Source organism: Prunus mume, linkage group LG8 (genome assembly GCF_029339155.1).
Source record: "Prunus mume cultivar Tortuosa linkage group LG8, ASM2933915v1, whole genome shotgun sequence".
NCBI classification, from domain to species: Eukaryota; Viridiplantae; Streptophyta; class Magnoliopsida; order Rosales; family Rosaceae; genus Prunus; species Prunus mume.
The window spans coordinates 3274798-3295335 of record NC_142705.1 but is presented as its reverse complement, the minus strand read 5'-3'; the positions used below and the strand labels follow the sequence as shown (position 1 = coordinate 3295335).

General features: G+C 38.3%; 3 protein-coding genes and 1 long non-coding RNA gene across 5 annotated transcripts; 2 read left to right on the top strand and 2 right to left on the bottom strand.

Annotated features, from left to right (window-relative positions):
- Positions 1–41: 41 nt before the first annotated feature.
- MSH7 (MUTS homolog 7) lies at positions 42–6683 on the bottom strand. Its single transcript, XM_008244420.3, is given in 18 exon segments — positions 42–730; positions 822–949; positions 1196–1292; positions 1420–1833; positions 2048–2242; positions 2450–2727; positions 2811–2937; positions 3035–3234; positions 3346–3390; positions 3501–3534; positions 3634–3765; positions 4287–4382; positions 4572–4638; positions 4803–4858; positions 4977–5072; positions 5434–5980; positions 6243–6510; positions 6513–6683. Coding segments are annotated over 18 exon segments (3291 nt in total). The 5' UTR covers positions 6553–6683; the 3' UTR covers positions 42–259.
- Positions 6684–10844: 4161 nt separating this feature from the next.
- Positions 10845–12715, top strand: LOC107881675 (uncharacterized). 2 transcript variants are annotated; one of them, XR_001678293.2, is made up of 7 exons: positions 10845–11083; positions 11166–11256; positions 11329–11398; positions 11665–11748; positions 11869–12000; positions 12077–12205; positions 12443–12715. It is a non-coding gene; the product is annotated as an uncharacterized LOC107881675 (long non-coding RNA). The 2 variants fall into 2 exon arrangements; XR_016122523.1 differs by having other exon boundaries at positions 11595–11748.
- Positions 12716–13858: 1143 nt separating this feature from the next.
- Positions 13859–14591, top strand: MBF1C (multiprotein bridging factor 1C). The gene has a single exon (XM_008244386.2). It carries the CDS (start codon positions 13944–13946, stop codon positions 14382–14384), a length of 441 nt encoding a protein of 146 aa, XP_008242608.2. The 5' UTR covers positions 13859–13943; the 3' UTR covers positions 14385–14591.
- Positions 14592–15280: 689 nt separating this feature from the next.
- ALDH2C4 (aldehyde dehydrogenase 2C4) lies at positions 15281–20147 on the bottom strand. Its single transcript, XM_008244387.3, has 9 exons — positions 19967–20147; positions 19420–19562; positions 16954–17337; positions 16755–16844; positions 16473–16646; positions 16227–16364; positions 16007–16144; positions 15878–15939; positions 15281–15742 (listed from the first exon to the last, which is right to left on the bottom strand). The coding sequence occupies exons 1-9, from the start codon at positions 20073–20075 to the stop codon at positions 15469–15471; spliced, it is 1512 nt and encodes a 503-aa protein (XP_008242609.2). The 5' UTR covers positions 20076–20147; the 3' UTR covers positions 15281–15468.
- Between the last annotated feature and the right edge of the window lie 391 nt (positions 20148–20538).

Below are 20538 nucleotides of genomic sequence, written 5' to 3'. Positions count from 1 at the left end.
TCCTGCAAAATCATATGAAGATGGTCTCACAGTAGAAGGACTAAAATCGAAAACGCCGTCGTCAAGACTCAAGACAAGCAGTATCAAATCTCTGTAGCACCAACAACCAAATTACAAATTTACTGGAGTGGCTAATTTACGCTTTACATGGCATATGGAGTTAGCCAGCTACCCCTTTCTTAGAATAAGGTTACATGCTAAAGACGTCAAAACTAAAAAAATATACACTGCAATCTATCAATCTCATCATGCCTTTCTGTTAGTTGCCTGATCTATATGAGTTCTTAAGCTCATGCTGCATACAAAACAACACATCAAAACAATCTTCGTCATCAAAATTACCAGCCTGTGAGGCAGTTAAAAGGGTTTTCAGCCAGCCTTCATGGAGAGTTGAGAACTCCGATCGCTGTTCGCTCGTCTTAAAACTTCGTCCAATTGATTTTTTCATCACTTGGCCAGCCTTGGAAGCGGCTTCAACCACCTGCTCGGGGATCCCAGCCATCATTGCTACTTGCAATCCATAACTCTCTGGACAAGCCCCAGAGGTAAGGCGATAGAGAAACACCAGCTCTTGGTCTCTTCTAGAAGGGCATTCAGATTTTGACCTAAAAGCACAGGCCATGTGTTGCAATGTAACATGAGGGTGAGAAGCAAATTCCTTCGTTAGCGGGTGATAGTGAGTTGCAAATAATAATCTGCAGTTAATCTTTTCAACAAGATGGCGAAATACCTAACCAAGAGAAAATACAAACATTAACATGTTGCTTTACAATGGCAGATAGATCTACTGTCCTAACAGATTAGTAGAGAGGGAATCTCACAGCGTATGCGATGGCATATCCGTCAAAGGTGCTTGTTCCACGACCCAGTTCATCAAGAATAACCAAGGAATCTTGAGTGGCATGTTGAAGAACTGATGCTGTTTCTGTGCATTCCACGAAGAACGTACCTACAAGGCTTCTATGATCAAACTTTGCAATTCAAGATATCACAAATTTGTTTGTCTTTTTTATGTATGTTTAAGAAAAACCCAAAAGATTTACAGATTTTGTTAATAATGACACTGACAGAAAAAGTTGAGAAAAACCCAGCATCATCTCACTTTGTTTTCCATTTTTCAAAGAGGTGATTCAGAAGTTAGAACACAGAATAAAAACAAGGTAAATGATACTATAAGTTTGCTAAAAAGACTTACTCTCGCCGGTCATGATACGGTCAGTGGCGCCAAGCCGTGTGAAGACGATATCCACAAGTGAGAGAACACATATCTCACAGGGAACATAACAGCCCAACTGCAAGCCATCAATGAACTAAATGACTAAACATCAAAAAATCTAATGGCCAAAATCTATACTCTTCAATGACCAACTTCTGGGTTCTAAAGCACAAAACAAATAACTCAGGGGAAAAAAACAGAACCTGGGCTAGTATAACAGCCAGACATGAGGCGCGAAGAAGAGTTGATTTCCCACCCATATTTGGTCCAGTCAATAGTAAAGTGCGTGGACAATAGCCATCTGTATCCTCACCTAGGACTATGTCATTTGGGACAGGCAGTCCTCCATTTTCCCCAAGAGCAAATGGATGCCACAGTCCTTTAATATTAAGTGTGGGAGTTCTGTTCTCTTCATTCAAAGTCATATCTTTTGATTGAGGCAAAATAACAGGTCTGGACATAGCCCCACTTGGAAAACTTGCAGTAACTGCAAAAGATCTTAGTACATCAATACAGTTGATGGCATGTATGGCATCAGACCATTCGGTTGCTCTCTCAAGAAATAGCTCAATCAGAATGGAGAGTGTTTCGGCATCCGAATCAGTTGCGTCGTGATTCTGGCATCAGATTCAATGTTAGTAATTTTCGTAGAGGTTCAACTCTTGAAACTATAATCAAAATGTTAGTCATGGAAAGAAATTCACCTAACATGCAGTACTAATTCAATGATAAAGCAGTCTGAAAAATAGGTAATACTAATACAAAAAGAAGATATGCTGCAAGCTTTATATGACATCTATAAAGCAAGATATGAGCATCTGGAGGGAAAACCTGGTAATTTGGGAAGTCACTATCTACAGCTGCTTCAAATTGGCTAAGATATTGATCAAGTCCAGCACTGCCACTTAGAATTGGAACTTTAAATACTTTTGATAGTGGTTCAATGATATGCCCTTCGTTCTGTAATAGCTTTAACAAATCCATTCCAAATCTGAGGCCTTTCACAAGAGTTCCAAACGCTTTCACCTGTACCACATTAAAAGCATTATACATTTATAGTGTCATTCTATCTTACCATAGAAATTCATGGTCAGGGAGAATGGTCTGATTATCAAACCATAAATCTATTGTCTGAACAGTGAACAGCACTGCTCAAATTCTGAAGAGCGAAAACATTTGCCATATTCTTTGAAGTTTCAATAAAAATTCCAAATTAAAGTAGAAAAGACTTACTCTCTGTTTCAATACTTTTTTGCCAAACAAGGGCAGTAGGAGAGAAGCTGACGACTGAACACTTGCCCTAATCCGTCCGAGCAACCTTTCTAAGTCTGGAAGCTTGCGAAGATATTGAGCAATAAGTGGTATCATTTCTGAATGTGCCAGTAGATCTTCAACTACATTAAGCCTATTATTAATGGACTCAACAGATTTCAACGGATGGCAGAGCCACTTCCGTAAAAGCCGCTTCCCAGATGATGTCACACAGTTATCGAGATATGTGTACAGTGTACCTAAAACAAGATAACAATAAGCGGAATCAAGAAATGGACAAACTCAGTATTCTGGTTGAAGGCAATGAAAGTGCAAAACTTGCCTGATGGACCACCATCAGCAGTATTACTGAAAATCTCCAGATTTACAAGAGTCTGTCCATCCATTTTGAGGCAACCCCTATAAACTTGGTAAGGAAATATATCTCCATTCCGTAAAACATCATCTAACTGTATGGAAATGGAACGTGTCAATTATAACTAAGGCAGACGTAGATGTTCTACATAATTATTTCTTCTTTTACGAAAGAATTGCAAGGGAGCTTACCATCACCCTGGATAGATGGCCAATAAGTGCACCAAGAGCAGACAAGGTGATTTCATGGTCTATCACACTGTCAAGTCCATGATTCCATGATTTAGAAGATGCTTTGAAGTATCCTTTCAACTGAATTAAATTTTGAACTTCAGAAGCGTCTACAGAATCACTGATTGACTGTACTGCAGTCAATTGCATTGCAGCAGAACCTGCAATATGAACATAAATGCAGTCAGACTCACCTACATCACACATACACACACACAAAAACTCTCTCTACCTCATTTAACAATCAGGAAAATCAAAATGAGAATTTGAACCTGTTGAGTACTTTTTCAGAGCTTTTTGAGCTTCTTTTGACAGCCCTGCATAGATTTGAATATTTAAGTTCAACAGATGAAGTGATTTTCATGCAAACTTCAAATGGAACTATGACACACCAAAGGAAAGAAGTTCTGGGGCAAAGAATATTTACCTCTACTTTCATATATAACTTCTTTAGGTGACACCTAAGTCAAATCCCATCAAGAAAATTAGAAAATCAGTTTTCAAGCCTCCAAAACTACTCATTGAAGGTATTACACAACAAAAAGAATACAAGAACATACTTGCATCAATAAAGCCCCCAAAGCAGCACAGGAAGCATCATCAGTGATGGCACCAATCCAGAATTTTAAAGCAGCACAATCCACAAAAGCAAACCCATAAACAACAGTACCTTTCTCCACCACAGTGTTCCCCTAAACATATATATATATATATATATATATATATAGGAAGTTTGTTATTAGTTTTATAATCCTGTAAACACATTTCTAGTACCCAAAAGATAGGCATGCAGTGAAGAAATGAAAATCCTTCTAGCATGACAAACTTATAAGGAAAAAGCATCAGAAGATGCTATGAAGCCAACTACTATAATGTATATGATAAGCAGAAAAAGTAAAAAGAAATATATATTCTAATTGTCAATATGTCCCCTTTTAGATGCCCAGAATGATCTTAACAGAATAAGAGTATGCTCTGATGCTTTTTTGTAATATATCTGAGTTGAATAACTATTACATTCAGGGGCTTCTGGACTGGAACATATTACAAGGTAAACTTATGTGAACTGCAGTACAAGTGACATCACACTGGGCTTAAATCTAACACAATTAGATTTAGGACATGGAATGCAAGGTATGGCAAGAAAATTGCAAAAAGCATATTTAGCATGCACATTCAAAAAAAGAAAATAAAAAATCAGAGCATTACAAACCTCTTTTATTGCAAGAAGATGAACAGCATCAGGGCCAATATTTCCGTCAGTTGTGGTTGATGGTGTGACTACCTGAACCAATTTTCTCGGAATCACCTGTAAGCCGAGGTTTAAAATCAAAAGGTACAACACAAAGGTTACTTAAACAATCACAAAGCGTAGAACTAACACTAAGCTTTAAATCTTAGGAAGATTATTTACACATTACAAACTTCATGAAGTAGGAAGGAAAAGATTCCATTCCAAATCCTTTAACTTTTTTATATATTAGCATCGTTAACTTACAGACTTTGCAGCCCTGGCTTTTGCTTGATCAGAAGTCTCCAGCTGCTCTATCCGCCCAACTTTATAGCTTCATAAAAGATGTAACAAAGAAAAGTGAATATGATGTATAAATGTCGGAAATGAGACACGTGCGTATGACCACACAGGAAAATTATGATCAAAGGCATCTTGCAACAAAAAATGCAGATGATTAAAAAAAGAGAGTTAATATAAGGCTACTTAATCACATACCCACGCACAACCAGCTTTTCAACAGCATCATCAATCCCACTTTCAGAGATACCAACCTGACCACACAGGGAAAATCAATGCATGCAAATACTCAGGTCAACAGATGGACATATACTTTTAAAAGGTTGACCTGAACAAGTGATGTTAACTAAACAATTTAGTGTTTCTAGTCACCTGCCGACATTTGCCCACACCACTTAAGGTCATTTTCCAATCAAGCTCCTTATGGCCAATTTCAGCATCTAGTTCATAAAGCTCATAAAATTTTCCCTGTGTTTGATCACAACCATGAAATTATATAATAATTTATCAAAAAATAAGAATTTGAGCTTAAAAACTCAATTTGTCTTACACCATATAATACATTAAATAAATCTAACTTTTGAGGTATATCAAAAATAGAAAATCATCCCAAAATTCATGGTGCAATAAATTAGATTTTAATGAGCCATTATGAAGGTCATTTAGTTGTTAGCCTTCACAATAAAATTTTGTATTTTTGTCCTTTTCCCAAATGGATTGCCCTTGTCAACATGCATTTGTAGGCATTTAATCCAGCTAAAGGGATTGTAGACATATATGATCCGGCTATAAAATATCAACTGTAAGCAAATGACCAGTTCTGACTAACCACTTTGAAGAAAAGCACAACATCCATATATTGACACTTGACATCCCAATATTGTCTTTGTGATGCTGACATTTTCTTCAAAGCATCAGGTGGTATATAGAGCGTTGTTTTGTCATAGAGAGGATCATCAGGCCTTCTTCTATTTGCATCCCTGATTCGGGATCGGTCAAGCCACTCAAACTTGCTAGCCATATCAGAAACCTCCCCATGACTCTTGTCTAAGGTTGTTGGCTCCTGAAGAAGTTTCACTCTTTTGCTAGAATTCAGCAATGAACTCTCAAGCTTATCCCCAAACTTAGGAATATCCTCCAGAATTCGTTTCATACGGGGAACCAGACATTGTGTTCCCGGTGTTTCTGGTCCATCAACGTCGTCATCACATTCGATATGCACAACAGAACCTTGATCAACTTTTTTATGGGAATTGATAATGTTGTTCTTAAATAGAGTGTATTGAGAAGCCACTGCTGGTTTACACAACCCTTGAGGTTCGTTAGGTTTACCAGATACTGTAGAACCATAAGAGAAACCACCATTTGATTGACTCCTACAAAATTAAACAAGCAAAATGAATAAATTGTTTGAAGAACTCAGGTAACGAGAAAATAGAACATTAGAGAGCACCGAACATAGGTATTTACAGACCAACAGCAACCATCTCTCAGTGAAATACCAAAACTAAAGAGACATTACTCAAAGGCTCAGATATTAGCTTGAACAAAATTTTAAACCCTAAATCCTAAGTATTTATATACACGATTGAAATTATACATATTTTAAGATGTTTGAAAAAAAATATTAAATAGTACCTCTGGCTCTGCGAAGCCGTTTGTCTGTCATCAACCTTCATAAACTTGTGCATAATACTGGAGAAGGGAGAAGAGTCTTTCAAGTTCCCCGCATTTGCCGGCAAAATCTGACGCGGCACTTTCTCCGGCGGAGTGTCGGTTCCCGTTACTTCGGGTGCGGTTGTCTGATTGGGAATGACGGCCTTTTGATCCTGTTGCGTCGCCGGAAACTGAGAAACTCGGCGGCCGTCTAGTGCGTCTCCGCCGCCGGAGCTCTGGTTCCCAGCGAGGGTTTTCGGAAGAAGGAGAGAATCGACTGCTGGCGTTGCATTTTTTCAGATTCAGAGAGAGAATGCTAATTGCTAAGCGCGAATGCCGAATCGGTATAAATAGCAAACGCAGAATTGGCGCCAAATTTTTAGAATTTGGAGTGATAGCTATGCCTAAATGGCGCCGAATAATTTTGACCTTCGTCACACTTTACCTTCCGGTATTTACTTGCAGAACCGTAAAATTTTAATTAAACCAAGCACGTCTCAAGTCAACCACAAAAGGACCAATTGGCAATTTTCCAATAGTTAAGAACATGACAACAGATTTTGGGGTCAAATCGAGAATAAAGCTAAATAGACATTGTCCTTTCTACTCGAGCGGAAATCCTTCTTTTATAAATAGATATATAATATATAAAAAACCGTAGTATAGCCGCGCGGCTATAATATTTTGTAAATAGACAAGTGGCTACTGACTGGTCGTCACAGACTGCTGTCACGAACAGAAATCATGACTAATGCCCTGGAGATTCAATACTTGTGAAAATGACGCCAAATTCGGATATGTTGCAGTAGACATCCAAATGAACAACTTTCATGAAGAACAAATTTTCATTTGAGGACTGGAAGCTGGCCCGAATTGCCACTGTTTTCAGCTTTCACTGTTGCTGGAATGCTTCTGATGTTTGATGTCGCAAGGATTTGGCATTTATCCAAATGATCTCAAATTTGGATATGTTGTAGTAGACATTCTAATGAAAAACTTCCATGAAGAAAGACAATTCATTAGAGCATTTGAATTAGGCCTTAATTGGGCCCGAATTGAGCACTATAAGCATTTTGCTAGCGCTGTGCATCTGGTGTTTTCAGCTCTTAGGATTCCACATTTGTCCGAATAAACCAAAATTTGGATATGTTGCAGTAGACATAGAGATGAATCATGAAGGATGAAACTTGATTTGAGAACTGGAAGTTGAAATTTGGGCCCACTCCAACTGACTGCAGCAATGCATGTCTTCTAGCCAGATTTTGGCCGTTTTGATGTTCATGGAACATTATCTTCCATTTTAGGCAAAAATACAATTTTTGGTACAAACAGTACCATTCCCATGTTTATCAACGGAACAGCTCCAGCCATTCTTTCGTACTCATTAGCATTGAACTAAGAGTATCAACCGACATCTCAGAAGGTTTTCCACCTTTATCAATGAAACAGTTCCTGCTATTTTAACAACAAAACAATAAAAATAACATACATGCACCAACACTTCCAGTTGTAAAGGAATTTTGATCAGGCGTCAGGGGAAAGCCTACAAGTTCAAAGTTTAGTTGCTTGAACTGGAAAAACCATATAGCTAGTACTGATTATGAGGGAATAGTAACAGTTTGGGATGTAAATACTCGGAAAGTATGTGATGTTACTTACACATTCTGATTTTTTGTGTGTGATTTGAATTTGTGTACTTATTCCCTCAACCTTCAATTTTTGTTGCTCATGCTTAAATTTTCCCCCAGAGTGTCATGGAATATGAAGAACATGAAAAACGTGTGCTTGGAGTGTTTGATTTTTCACGCACATAAGAGGCTTGTATCTCATAGTGATTATTGTAAGGTAGTCTCAAAATCTTTAAAATCTTTAAAATCTTAAACCAAGTTTTGTATTATGCTTAGGTGATCTAAAATGTAATGCAGTACCCGTTTCCTTTTGGAAAAGCAAAGAAATGTTATGCTGCACACTATATTCTATTTCTTCTATTATTTATTAAAGAGTTATTTACACTAACACCCTCTAAGGAGTAAAATGATATACTCACTATTTACAAGTGACTATTTGTAGTGGATATAGTCGAGATGTTGTTAACTATGCTACTAAGTTTTTTGTATGCTTGACTTAAGGCTGGCTGGTTTAGGCTACTCGAATACGTGATATACGCTTGTATCTGGTTTATTTAGTATATGCAAGTTTGCATATACATGATGCTAAATTGATGCCTTATGGGTGTAGTATCTGTTCTTGTATTTCAGCAGGGAGAAAATAAATATGTTAATTTTGCAAGAAAAAATTAATGGAAAAATTAATGGATTCAGAGAAATATTGATATGTCCTTCCTTGTGTAATTTTGACGTTACATATTGGTTGTCGAATTGTTTAGTATGTTTTAGCAATCCCAATAATTGTGGTGTATGCTTGAGTTAAGGTTTGGCTAACAATACTTAAATATTAGATGCCCCATACTTTGGCTGCCCTCACAGTTTACCACCTACCCCATCTATAATTTAAGCGGACTATTTAAAATGATGCTGTGCTTTCAGATTTTTTGGTGCTCAAGGAATGTTCATTGAAGACTAACTATTGCTGTCCTCTATTCTCTGCATAACAAGCAGGTAAAAGTTTGGTGCACACGGCAGGAAAGGAAACTAGCTAGTGTAAAAGGAACCTTCTTGTTTTGTCCAAAAACCTTTATACTCTTTGTTTTTGCATTTATGAAACAGGCACATTACACGATTTATCGGCCAACGCCAATCTCGAAGCTGAGGTCTGTGATTCATTTCATGCAGTACCGGAAATGGATAAAATGAAAGAAACCGGAAATCCTTCTTCATGCTCTGAATCGATGCTCCCTTCAACTGAAGAAAGCCCTTCCTCTCTCCAGCATTTATACAACCCAATCTTCCTGCTGTCACAAATGTTGGGAAAGGTACAGGGGTGAGGAGTTACTCGCTGTGCAACAGGGTTAAAGTTTACACAGAATTTCCTGATATTGCATTCCCTAATCGCATAACGGTGCTGCCCGTTAGTGATGACAAGTGGGTGGCTTTCAGGTTGGAGTTCCCAAATGAAGAAAGCAATTAAGTTGAGTTGCTGGTGTTACCAGAATATTGTCTTTGATAAGACCTAGTTTTACCATGATATCCAACTAGACTTTCAGTTATGTTTAACCTAAACTTATGGCATGTATCTGCTTCTCATGCTGGATGCTGATCCCATTTGCACCAGTCTTATGAACTTTTAAGTTATGATTGAAACAATTTAGCATAAAATTTCTTTTGGGAAAATTATCAAACATGAAACAACATTTAGAACATAACAATAATTTTTAACTGGTAAATCAAATTTTACAATGAAAATGTAAGTAAAGGAATTAGGGATAACCTTCCAATGGTCAAGCCCTTTTATTCAATTCATGCATGAGCAGTTATTACAGATTTACAGTTCTTGGCGTTTAATTTCCTGAATTGAATGGATTGTATGCTTGAAATAGAACCAGAGTACCATAACAAATAAAAATGCCAAACCCAAGTTCACCATTATTTTCCTTGGCTGCTGCTTCATCTCCAAAACCAGCCCATCCACCACCTGCTTATAGTTATAGTTAAAAGAGCACTTCTCAACACCAGCATTGTCCTCAGGATGCCCAAATATTGCTCTTCTAAGCTCCTCCTTTGTCGAATCCTATCATCATTTTAGGTAAGAAAGTATCACAGGGATAATCAAAGCTTTCCCAAAAGATTCCTCCAGATATATGATCTCTCAAAATGAAGTTTCCGGAGTCTAAAAGCACTAGCCGGGCTGCACGCATGGGTCTTACGCCTAGAGGAGTAATCGGGGGCCCATCTCTTCTTTTGTTTTGTTTTTCTTCAACATATGAATGCAATTTTCCTTCTCAAACCCTAACTCTAACAAGAGCCATCTTCCAGCCCCTCTCTCTCGCTCAGACTTCTTCTTCAATCCTCATCTCTCTGTCTCTCGCTCATAGCACCATCGTGATCTCTTCCCTGACCTTGGAGATTCCAAAATGCCGTTTTTTTTTTCTAGGCGCAGCGCCCTCCTAGCCCGCCCGCCTAGACCGCCTAGACCGCCTAGACCGCCTAGAGGCCGCCTAGCGACCGCCTAGCGAGCCTAGCCCCAGCCTAGCCCGCCTAGACCGCCTAGCGACCGCCTAGACCGCCTAGACCGCCTAGCGAGCCTAGCCCCAGCCTAGCCCGCCTAGCCCCCGCCTAGAACATACAGATCTTGGCCACCATCTGCATATACCCCAATGTTTTCAAAAGCATGCCTAATCGCGCCCCGGTGCGCCGGAGCGAGGCAAATGGAAATTGCCCCAAGCGTTCGTCTGTTTAGCTTGCTGCACGTTTAGCGGAGTGAGGCGGCCGAGGCGGAGCGAGGCAGAACAGCGCTGCTGTTTCTGCGTTCTGCAAATAGCGCGATGAAGAAGATGAGGTGGTTTTTTTTAAGGTTTTCTTCAATGGAACGACTTCGTTTTAAGGTTTTGGTTTCTTTGTTTTAAGTTAAACGCACGTTCTGACTCCCCAACTATAACCTGGACCTATATATATATATATATATATATATATATGTATATATATTATATACTATAACATTAATATTATAATGTCAAGGATGAAATCAGACTCCATGAATTGCTATTTTTGCATATTCTCATAGAGGAAAATATTGTGTCTTTGCGAGCATTGGGTTCCTACTTGAAGGAAAAACTTAGTACGTGGCTTAGCCCTGCTGCATTAGAGCTTCACCAGATCACATGGGATGATCCAGCCTCTTTGCTGGAAAAAATTGTGGATTATGAGGTGCCCAGTCTTCCTTGTCTCATAACAAATTTAGGTATATTATATGTATGTAACCTTGATGTCGTCCTATTATATTGTTTAGGTTGTGCACCCAATTAGTAATCTTATAGATCTCAAGAGAAGGCTGGGACTCGGTCGCCGTTGTTTTGGATATTTACATTCAGCAATACCTGGTATTCTATTATTGTTGTCTCTTTGGTAATTAATTTTTGATGTCACCTAAGAGCAATATTATGGTTATTCAGTAGATAGTATGGTGAACCGCTTATTTTCGTTGAAGTTGCACTCATGAAGAATGTGGCTCAAACAGTACAGGTCAGTTTTATTTCAGCTCATTAGACTCTATATCAGTATGACAGGAAGTTTTGTGGGATGACCCTCCTAGTCCCGAATGTGAGGCTACATCCGCTTTGTTTTACTCCATATCATCAACTCTGGTGTGCATATTGTTACATTAATGATTATTTCTAGAATTTAAATAACCTTCAACTCTGTGTTTCCTTTTTGAAAGGGAATATTGACCTCTTATCTTCGGTTTTTTGCTACCATTGCTTGATCTGAATTCTGAAAAAATTCCACAGCCTGGCTTACAAGGGAACAACCTGGGAAGGTTTCTAATCAAACGTGTGATCACACTTGTGAAAAGAGAAATGACAAATATTTCTGTAAGTGCTTCAGTCTCTTTTAAAAATTTGAGGATATATAAATTAATCATACTTTTCTATCTAAGTCTTGCTCATAGATTTTCTTACTGACACATGGCCTTTTCTTCCCTTTAAAATCAGACATTTACGACTCTCAGCCCCATCCCAGGGTACATGCAGTGGCTCCTATCTAAGCTGGCTTCTCAATCAAAACTTTCTTAAGGTGAAGACATACAACATGCGACTCTCAGCCCCATCCCAGGATGCTTCTGTGTAAGCTTCATACTGCAATGGCAAGTTACTTTAGCATCTAGAGAGTAGCATACTTAATAACATTTTAAACTTTCAGGGAATTCACTTCTGGGAAAAACAGCATGGAAGTGTTGTTCAATTTATTGACTTCACCAAACAATGAGTGGACAAGTTCAGATAAATTGCTTTCAGCATTAAAACCCCCTCAAATGCGACTGTGTGCCAGGTATATTTGTATTCTAATAAAACTAGTTATTAAGTGAATTTTTCTCTCCTATTTTTTTCCTGCAAAACTGGTATAAATGGAGACGACGGCTCTGTTGTAGTACGAAACAGCTAAGAGTGAATATTGTGTAATTGGCGATTACATCATACAAATTGCTTTTGTAGTTTTGCACAAGCGTGTGTTCTATGTTATTCCGTCTGAAACACTTTTAACTAACTCTTGTTCCTTTGCCTCTAGGTACCTTCTGCAAGAGAAAAAGAGAGGAAAAGCTCTGGATTCTGTTGCAAATTTTCACTTACACGATGAAGCTTTACGTCATTTAACTCAAGTTGGTTAACTTTTCCTCATATGGGCCTTTCTAGTTGTTTTATAATATGATGGATTGGGTAAAACACCTAAGATGCATAGATCAATTATGTTGCTTCTTCTATGTAATTCTCAGAAATTTTGGAATATATTTAACTGTATAGCCGCAGGTATAGCCGATCGGCTATACCTATAATATTAAAATAGTATAGCCGCGCGGCTATACGATTTAAATATTCGCCGCCTATACTATTTAAATATAGGCCTTTAATTTTAGTCGGCCCGGATCCAAGGAAAATAGAGCTACAGAAAAGCCCAGGCCAGCTTAGGAGAGGTTAGGTAACAATGTATAGCCGTTCGGCTATACTATTAAAATTTTAGGATATATGAAAAATGTATCGCCGCGCGGCTATATTATTTAAATAGTGCGGCTATACTATTTAAATATTCTAATATATTATTAACAATGTATAGCCGTTCGGCTATACTATTAAAATTTTAGAATATATGAAAAATGTATCGCCGCGCGGCTATACTATTTAAATATTCTAATATATTATTAACAATGTATAGCCGTCCGGCTATACTATTAAAATTTTAGAATATATAAAAATGTATCGCCGGGCGGCTATACTATTTAAATAGTGCGGCTATACTATTTAAATATTCTAATATATTATTAAAACTGTATAGCCGCGGCTATACGATTTTTAATAATAACAATCCTAGGTATAGCCGAATGGCTATACTATTTTGAATAATAAAAACCGTGGTACAGCCGTCGGCTATTCTCTTCTTATAAATTAAAAAATCCCAGTCTATAGCCGATCGGCTATACCATTTATAATTAAAAAAAGACCACCAGCTGTCCCTAAGCTCCCGCTTTGCCACGTGTCCAAAACATATAGCCGCATGGCTATACTATTTATCAGGCTATACTCTTTTTTGGAAAAAAAATATCCCGGGTATAGCCGCCCGGCGATACTATTTAACAGAGAGGACCCAACCAGCGCCTAGCGAGTCCGCGCCACGTCTAGATGAACTCCTCTTATATACGACAAGCCGTTTTAGCTCGAGTTCTTAAAATGTCCTCTACTGCGAGGATGTAGAACGAGGCACCAAGACTACGAATGGTAGACTGCCACGTTGTGAGCGCCCACAGTATTTTCTATTCAAGCAATGCGAGCATTACGCTGCGAAGAACACGTGGAGAACAAAACCAGCGCGGCACATAATAACCGCCACCCGCGCGTATTTTCAATTTTCCATCCATAAAAAATCTAAAAAAGAAAGTTTGAGAACGTTCCAGATTCTCACCCCACTATAAAGAGCGTCCGTCTTTACCACCTCTGATCATCTTCTCTACCAATCGCAAACGAGACCAAGCTTTCTCTCTCTACATCTATCCGACTCTCTCTTCAGATCTCCGACGATGCCGAGCAGAAACCCAGGAGTGATAACCCAGGACTGGGAGCCGGTGGTCATCCACAAGTCCAGGCCCAAGGGTCAAGACCTCCGCGACCCGAAGGCTGTGAACCAGGCGCTTCGGTCCGGCGCGCCGATCCAGACCATAAAGAAGTTCGACGCGGGCTCCAACAAGAAGGCAGCGCCGGTCGTCAGCGTGAAGAAGCTCGAGGAAGGGACCGAGCCGGCGGCGCTGGACCGGGTCTCGACCGATGTGAGGCAGGCCATACAGAAGGCGCGTCTGGCGAAGAAGTTAAGCCAGGCCGACCTGGCCAAGCGGATCAACGAGCGGCCTCAAGTGGTTCAGGAGTACGAGAATGGCAAGGCGGTACCGAATCAGGCCGTGCTCTCCAAGATGGAGAGGATTCTGGAAGTGAAGCTCAGGGGCAAGGTTGGCAAACAAAAATAGTATTGTGGAAAGCTAAAAACGCTGACGTTGACGTCGTTTTAGGGTTTTTATTATGAACATAATGTTTGGTGTAATGGTTTTTGTCAGTTGTCTGTGTGTGTTGTGAGTCGAGAGCGAGGATGTACAAAGATGCAAAGATGTATAGGCAAAATAAATTGCCAATTGATTTCATGAGATCAATGGAGTTTGATGTTGTCGTTGGCGTGATATTCTGGTTTTCGTTGTTATTGCTCTGATCTGATCATCAATTTGTCCCCATTTTCATCAATTTCATAAACTACCAGGAGGCGAAGGGAGGATTCTGGCTTTGGGCTGTCTACAAAGTCGTTCTGGTGTTTTGGGCTCAGCTTTTTCCAAACTTTTTAAATTTTGTCCCGTTTTTGGGTATATTATGGGCTCAAAATCCAGTAAAAAAACAAAACAAAACTCCGACAATTTATTCAAGACCCAGCTACACATAGAGGACTTGTTTGGTGGCTGAATCAGGATTGGGCTTAAGTTCATTTATATTCCATTAAATAGGTGGCCGAAGTGTTCGTTTCCTAGCTTCCCAAGTGTCTCTTTCCCTACAGCTAACGTTTCTTTGCACTTAAATTCGAATTCTAGTTTCTTTGCACTTAAATTCGAATTCTCGTTTCTCTGCATCCCAAATTCGAATTCTCGTATTAATTTAGAGTAACTATTCCGGAGGCGATTAATAATTGTTCAATTTAATGAGTCTTGGTCCTACCATTGTTAAGTGGGGCAAGGCATGTTAATTGGAGTTGTCCATTTCGATTGGATTTTTCCTTCCCTAGTTTAACAGGTCTATTGTGAAGAACCCGTTGACCGAGGGCAATGTATAGACATCATGTTACCTTCGCTGCCAGAGGGCAATTTGCAACCCATGTCCAATAGACGTCAAACTCCAACTTGTGTATTTTGCATCACAAACAACAGAAACAAAAGATAATATACAATCTGACATTTCCATTCCCTCATAAAAATACAGATATATATTGAATTTAGTAGTTTATTGCATTATTCAAGTTGCTACAAATGATGTGATTTCCCAATCATCTGCCAACTTGCAGAGTGTGATCATTTAAAGCCAGGGAGAGTTGTAAATGGGAGTGACGACAGATTTGGTGTGGAGGTACTTGTGGAGGGCTTCCAAGCCAAAGTCTCTGCCGAAGCCACTCATCTTATATCCTCCATAAGGGCAGTCTCGATCGAAAGCGAAGTAGCAATTGATCCAAATAATGCCAGCACGAATTGACCTCGAGACAGTGTTGGCCACATTCAAGTCCTTGGTTATAATCCCTGCTGCTAGCCCATATCTTGTGTTGTTTGCTCTCTGTATTGCCTCCTCAATTGTCCTACAATATTTGCTCATATCAAAACACGAGTAAAACAATGTTCGAATCCAAGGTCCCGTGTTCAAATCCCCCTTCCCCAATATTGCTTGGATTAATTGAACAACAAAAGAAATGAGAGTTGAGAGCTGCACTTACTTGAATTTCATCAGCGCCATCACCGGCCCGAATATTTCATCCTTGGCTATAAGCATGTCGTCCTGAGAAAAATTATGTCAAGACCCTTTTTAATCATATCAGATTGCATTTCTGAAGTTGAAGATGTACCTTGACATCAGTGAATATTGTTGGCTCAATGTAATATCCCTTGTTCCCCAAAGGTTTTCCTCCTGTTAACAAAGTGGCTCCTTCATTCTTCCCATGGTCAATGTAGGTTAGGATTTTATTATACTGCTGCTTATCAACCTGCAATTTTGAGTAAATTGGTGAGAAGGCATTTACTAATTAAAGCATGATCTTGGATCTTAACTGTCAACTGTTTAGTTACCTGGGGTCCTTGACGAGCATTTGGATCAAAAGGATCCCCAACTACCCAAGCTTTTGCCTTCTCCTCTAACTTTTTCACAAGTTCATCATAAATCCCTTCTTGAACAAAAACTCGAGAACTCGCCACGCAAATTTCTCCCTGAAAATATGAATTGATAACACAGAGTTAGTGCTGCTAACATAATCTAACCAGGTTGTTATAAAGGAAGTGTTAATTTAAAAGTTGAAATAAAATTAGGAACTTTACCTTGTTGTAAAGGACTCCCAAGAGAGCAAGGTCAGCAGCCATATTTATATCAGCATCATCAAAAATCACAAGGGGTGACTTGCCTCCTAGTTCAAGTGAAACTTGTTTTAGGTTGCTCTTTGCTGCAGCCTCCATTACTAAACGCCCTACCTCTGTGGAACCAGTAAAACTGACCTGAAAATGTCAAGATCGAAGTATCAAACATCACAGATTACAGCAAGCCATTCGAGTACGATCCTCGAATGTTGTAAGAAAATGTTCCTTTAAATGAAAGATGTTTACTTTGTCAATGTCCATATGATAGCTGATGGCAGCACCAGCAGTCTGTCCAAATCCAGTTATGACATTGAGCACTCCATCAGGAACACCAGCCTTCATAAAGAAATTTACAAGCCGAAGTTACCACCAATAAGCCACATTAGCAATAATACCAATATAAATTAATACACGCACATAGAGCTAGCATGGCTAACTAGCTTACCAACTTAGCCAGGTGAGCATAATACAGAGCAGAGAGAGGTGTTTGCTCAGCAGGTTTGATGACCATAGTGCACCCGGCGGCTAAGGAAGGGCTGACCTTTGCAAAGAACAGGGTGCTTGGGAAATTCCATGGGATGATGTGCCCCAAAACACCAATGGGTTCGAGCAACGTATAGGCTTGAAGCTCGCGGGACATTTTGAGCACATCTCCATGGATTTTGTCGGCTGCACCCGCGTAGTAGCGTAGATTTTCTGCTACCTGAGGTATGTCTACGGCCTTGCCAAAGTTGAACAACCTCCCAGCATCAACGGTATCCAAGATAGCTAGTTCTTCTACATGTTGGTCAATTAAGTCCGCAAATTTCATCATTATCCTTCCCCTCTCCTGAACATTGTTCAAGGCAATATAGTACTTAGAGCTTTGATAGCACACTGATTAATACGGATTTTACAGTAAATTTCTCACTAATCAATCATTTACAATCATCCACACGCGCATAAACAACTGCTTGTACAGAAAATTAATTCTTCATAGATGAATTATATAGAAAACTAGTTCAAATTCATACTAAATCTAAATACTCAAAGGCAAAGCAGGTTTTATTATTAGCTACAGTACTGAACTGACCGCCTCTACATGCCCATCTCTTTCATTCCTGGATTTTTTTGCAATTTGACTTGTCTGAGTACTAATTGTATGGTAATACATAATTTAAACTTTCGTTCAGAAAAGGACGTTCATTTTTTCCTTTTGTATCTTTCTTTTTGTAAATTTTTTTGGTCGAATCCTTTTTTATTTTATTAACGAAAATGACATTTGAGTTTGACCTTTCTTATTCATAAATGCTGTTAAACTTTTGTCAACGAAACCTTCTTATCAAATAATACACTGAAGATAACTTTGAAAATGATTTTATTCAAATTATAAGATCTAAAAAATTAATGCAGCGTCGTATAACACAAGCAACTATGAAGATTTTTATATTTAAACAAAAATAAAATAAAAGGAGTTGTTATTGGCACTTGTAAAATATAGGAGTTGTTGTGAGTGGTTTGGCACTCTCATTCCTTAAGAGAAGGTCAAGGGTTCGATCCATGCTCTCGTATGGAGTCACTACTGCCAACACTTTACCCTTTACAGGCCGACCCAGTGTGAATTAGTCTGGTTGTGGTTAAGGCAAAGCCACCATAATTGGGGCCCATCTAGGACCACCTCGTGGTTCATACCCAAAATATATATATATATATATATATATATATATAGGAGTTGTTATCTAAAAATATTGTCATGGATTCATGCACTAAGAGATGTCTCATGTTCGAACATTTATGTCATTTTAGTTGTGTGTGTGAGAAATTCATTTTCCCTATAATTTAGATTATCGCTTGTACTAAAAAAATATATATATCATCAAGCGCGATAGGGTTGCACAATGATTTTTTTTTTAGTGCGAATAATAATTTTTGAAATTAAATAAAATATATCATTTTGCTTTTATTCGTGGCCGCCATCCTTCTGACTATGATATTAAAAGACTTTTTTCTTCGTACGTCATCTTAATATATATACCTAATAGAGTTAAATTATCACCTAAAGTCTAACCTGTCCACATTAACTAAATGGATTTCAGAAATTATTGAAGACTGTGAGGGTATGGTGCTAGCCACGATTGAATATAAATAAATAAACAAAGATATTTAGTCATATATTCATTTTAAGCGCTAATGATATAGATAAACACTACACTATTTAATTTTTATAAACAAATTCAAAATAAATTTTAAAAAAATGATGGCTGGCCCTATTAAATTAAATTTTGATTATTAAATTACTTTGATACCCTATTGAGTGTTTTGAGTTTTTTTTATGAGGTATTGAGGTTGAGCTTGTTTTAATAAATCGATGACAATTTTGTAATTTATAAAAAGTTAAAAGCCTATTTGTTATATTGTAAATGGGTTTTGAGTGTATTTCTAAAGTCTATTTCATATAAAATATTTTTATAATTTGGGCCCTTACATTGAATACAATTGTGAATCTCCCAAAAAATATTCCACCCCTATAACTGGCTGCTATCACATTTCATATTCATATGCTAAAATTGGACCATAAAATAATCATATATACCTCCTCCAGACGACAAGCTCTCGTGACTCAAGGAATTAATTTATACAAACAAACAAAAAAACACTCAATAATGCTCTGAAAATTTTACCCAATAGACAAAATTCTCTGAAAATAGTAAATCTTTTATATTAAAAGTCCAATGATGTAGGTAAAATTAGAAACATGTGTAATGAGCAATTAATTAATTTGGTGAAAGATTTAATTTTTTGTTTTTAAATATTGATCATTAAATTTTTATTTTTATTTTAAAAGGACAAGACTAGGTCTTGATTGAACGGTCGAATAAGGTAAAAATAGTACAGGTTAAAAGAAAAAGGGTTTAGAGTAAAAGACACATACAGCGCCAGGAAAGCGGGGCCAAGGGCCATTGTCGAACGCGGCGCGAGCAGCCTTCACAGCCAAGTCAACATCTTCCTTATCTCCTTCTGCAATTCTAGCTATCACCTCCCCTGTCCTTGGATCTATGGTCTCAAATGTTTTCCCTTTTCAAGTTTTTTGGGTTCACAAAATCATAAGAAACAAACCCATTTTTCGTGTTAGCACATTAGTAAATGATCAGAAAGTTTAACAATTTGATCAGTGACTGTGATTGACTTAAGCATGTGGGTTGCTCATATCTTCATACATATGGCATGCACTAGTTGAAAACAGAGATGGGTTTGTTGGTTATTGCTTGAAAAGTGGCCAAGATTGAATTTTGAGAGTTTTGGATCAGACAAACATGCAGATACGACCAAATTGGCAAATGAATAAAAGGGTTTTGGTTGGAGAATGAAAGCATGGAAGAAGAGAAAAGGACAGAAAGAACAACTGGACGTGAAAAGCTATGGCTTATTTACTTATTAGCTTTGTTGTGAGAAATGAAAAATGATGATGAGAAGAAAACCTGAAATGGAGTCAACGAACTCTCCATTGATGAACAGCTTGGTGAACTTTATTGTGGGTTTCTTCACAAAAGACTCGGAAGCTGAGCTGCCGTTACAATCACCTCCCATCTCTCTCTTCTTCTTCGGCTTCTTCCTCTCTGTGCTCTCTTCTTTCCTTGTGTGAAATTGAGTTAGTTTCCTTGTATATCGTTCTGTTGTATTTAATACTAAACGGCGGAGGAGACAAATGTAATTTTGATTTGATGTGAGGGTCAATGTCAACGACGATATCTCAAGAGATACGAGCAACCCACGTATGCTCTCATTAGCATCCGCAAGTGGTAAACAAAGCTTATTTATCATATTGATCAACTGGGGGTAAAAAGTAAAAATAAGCATATGTCTTGTACTAATAAGGAATTCATGCACGTGAATAACTCTCGTTGATGCTTTACAACGACGATTGTTACGGGGACAGAAATACCAATTCCCTCATTAACCCCTACGCTATCCATAGCGTCCATCTTGGAGCGTCTTTCGGTAGTGGCGTTTACAACGAACGGCCCCATACAATACGTAAGAAAACTACAGT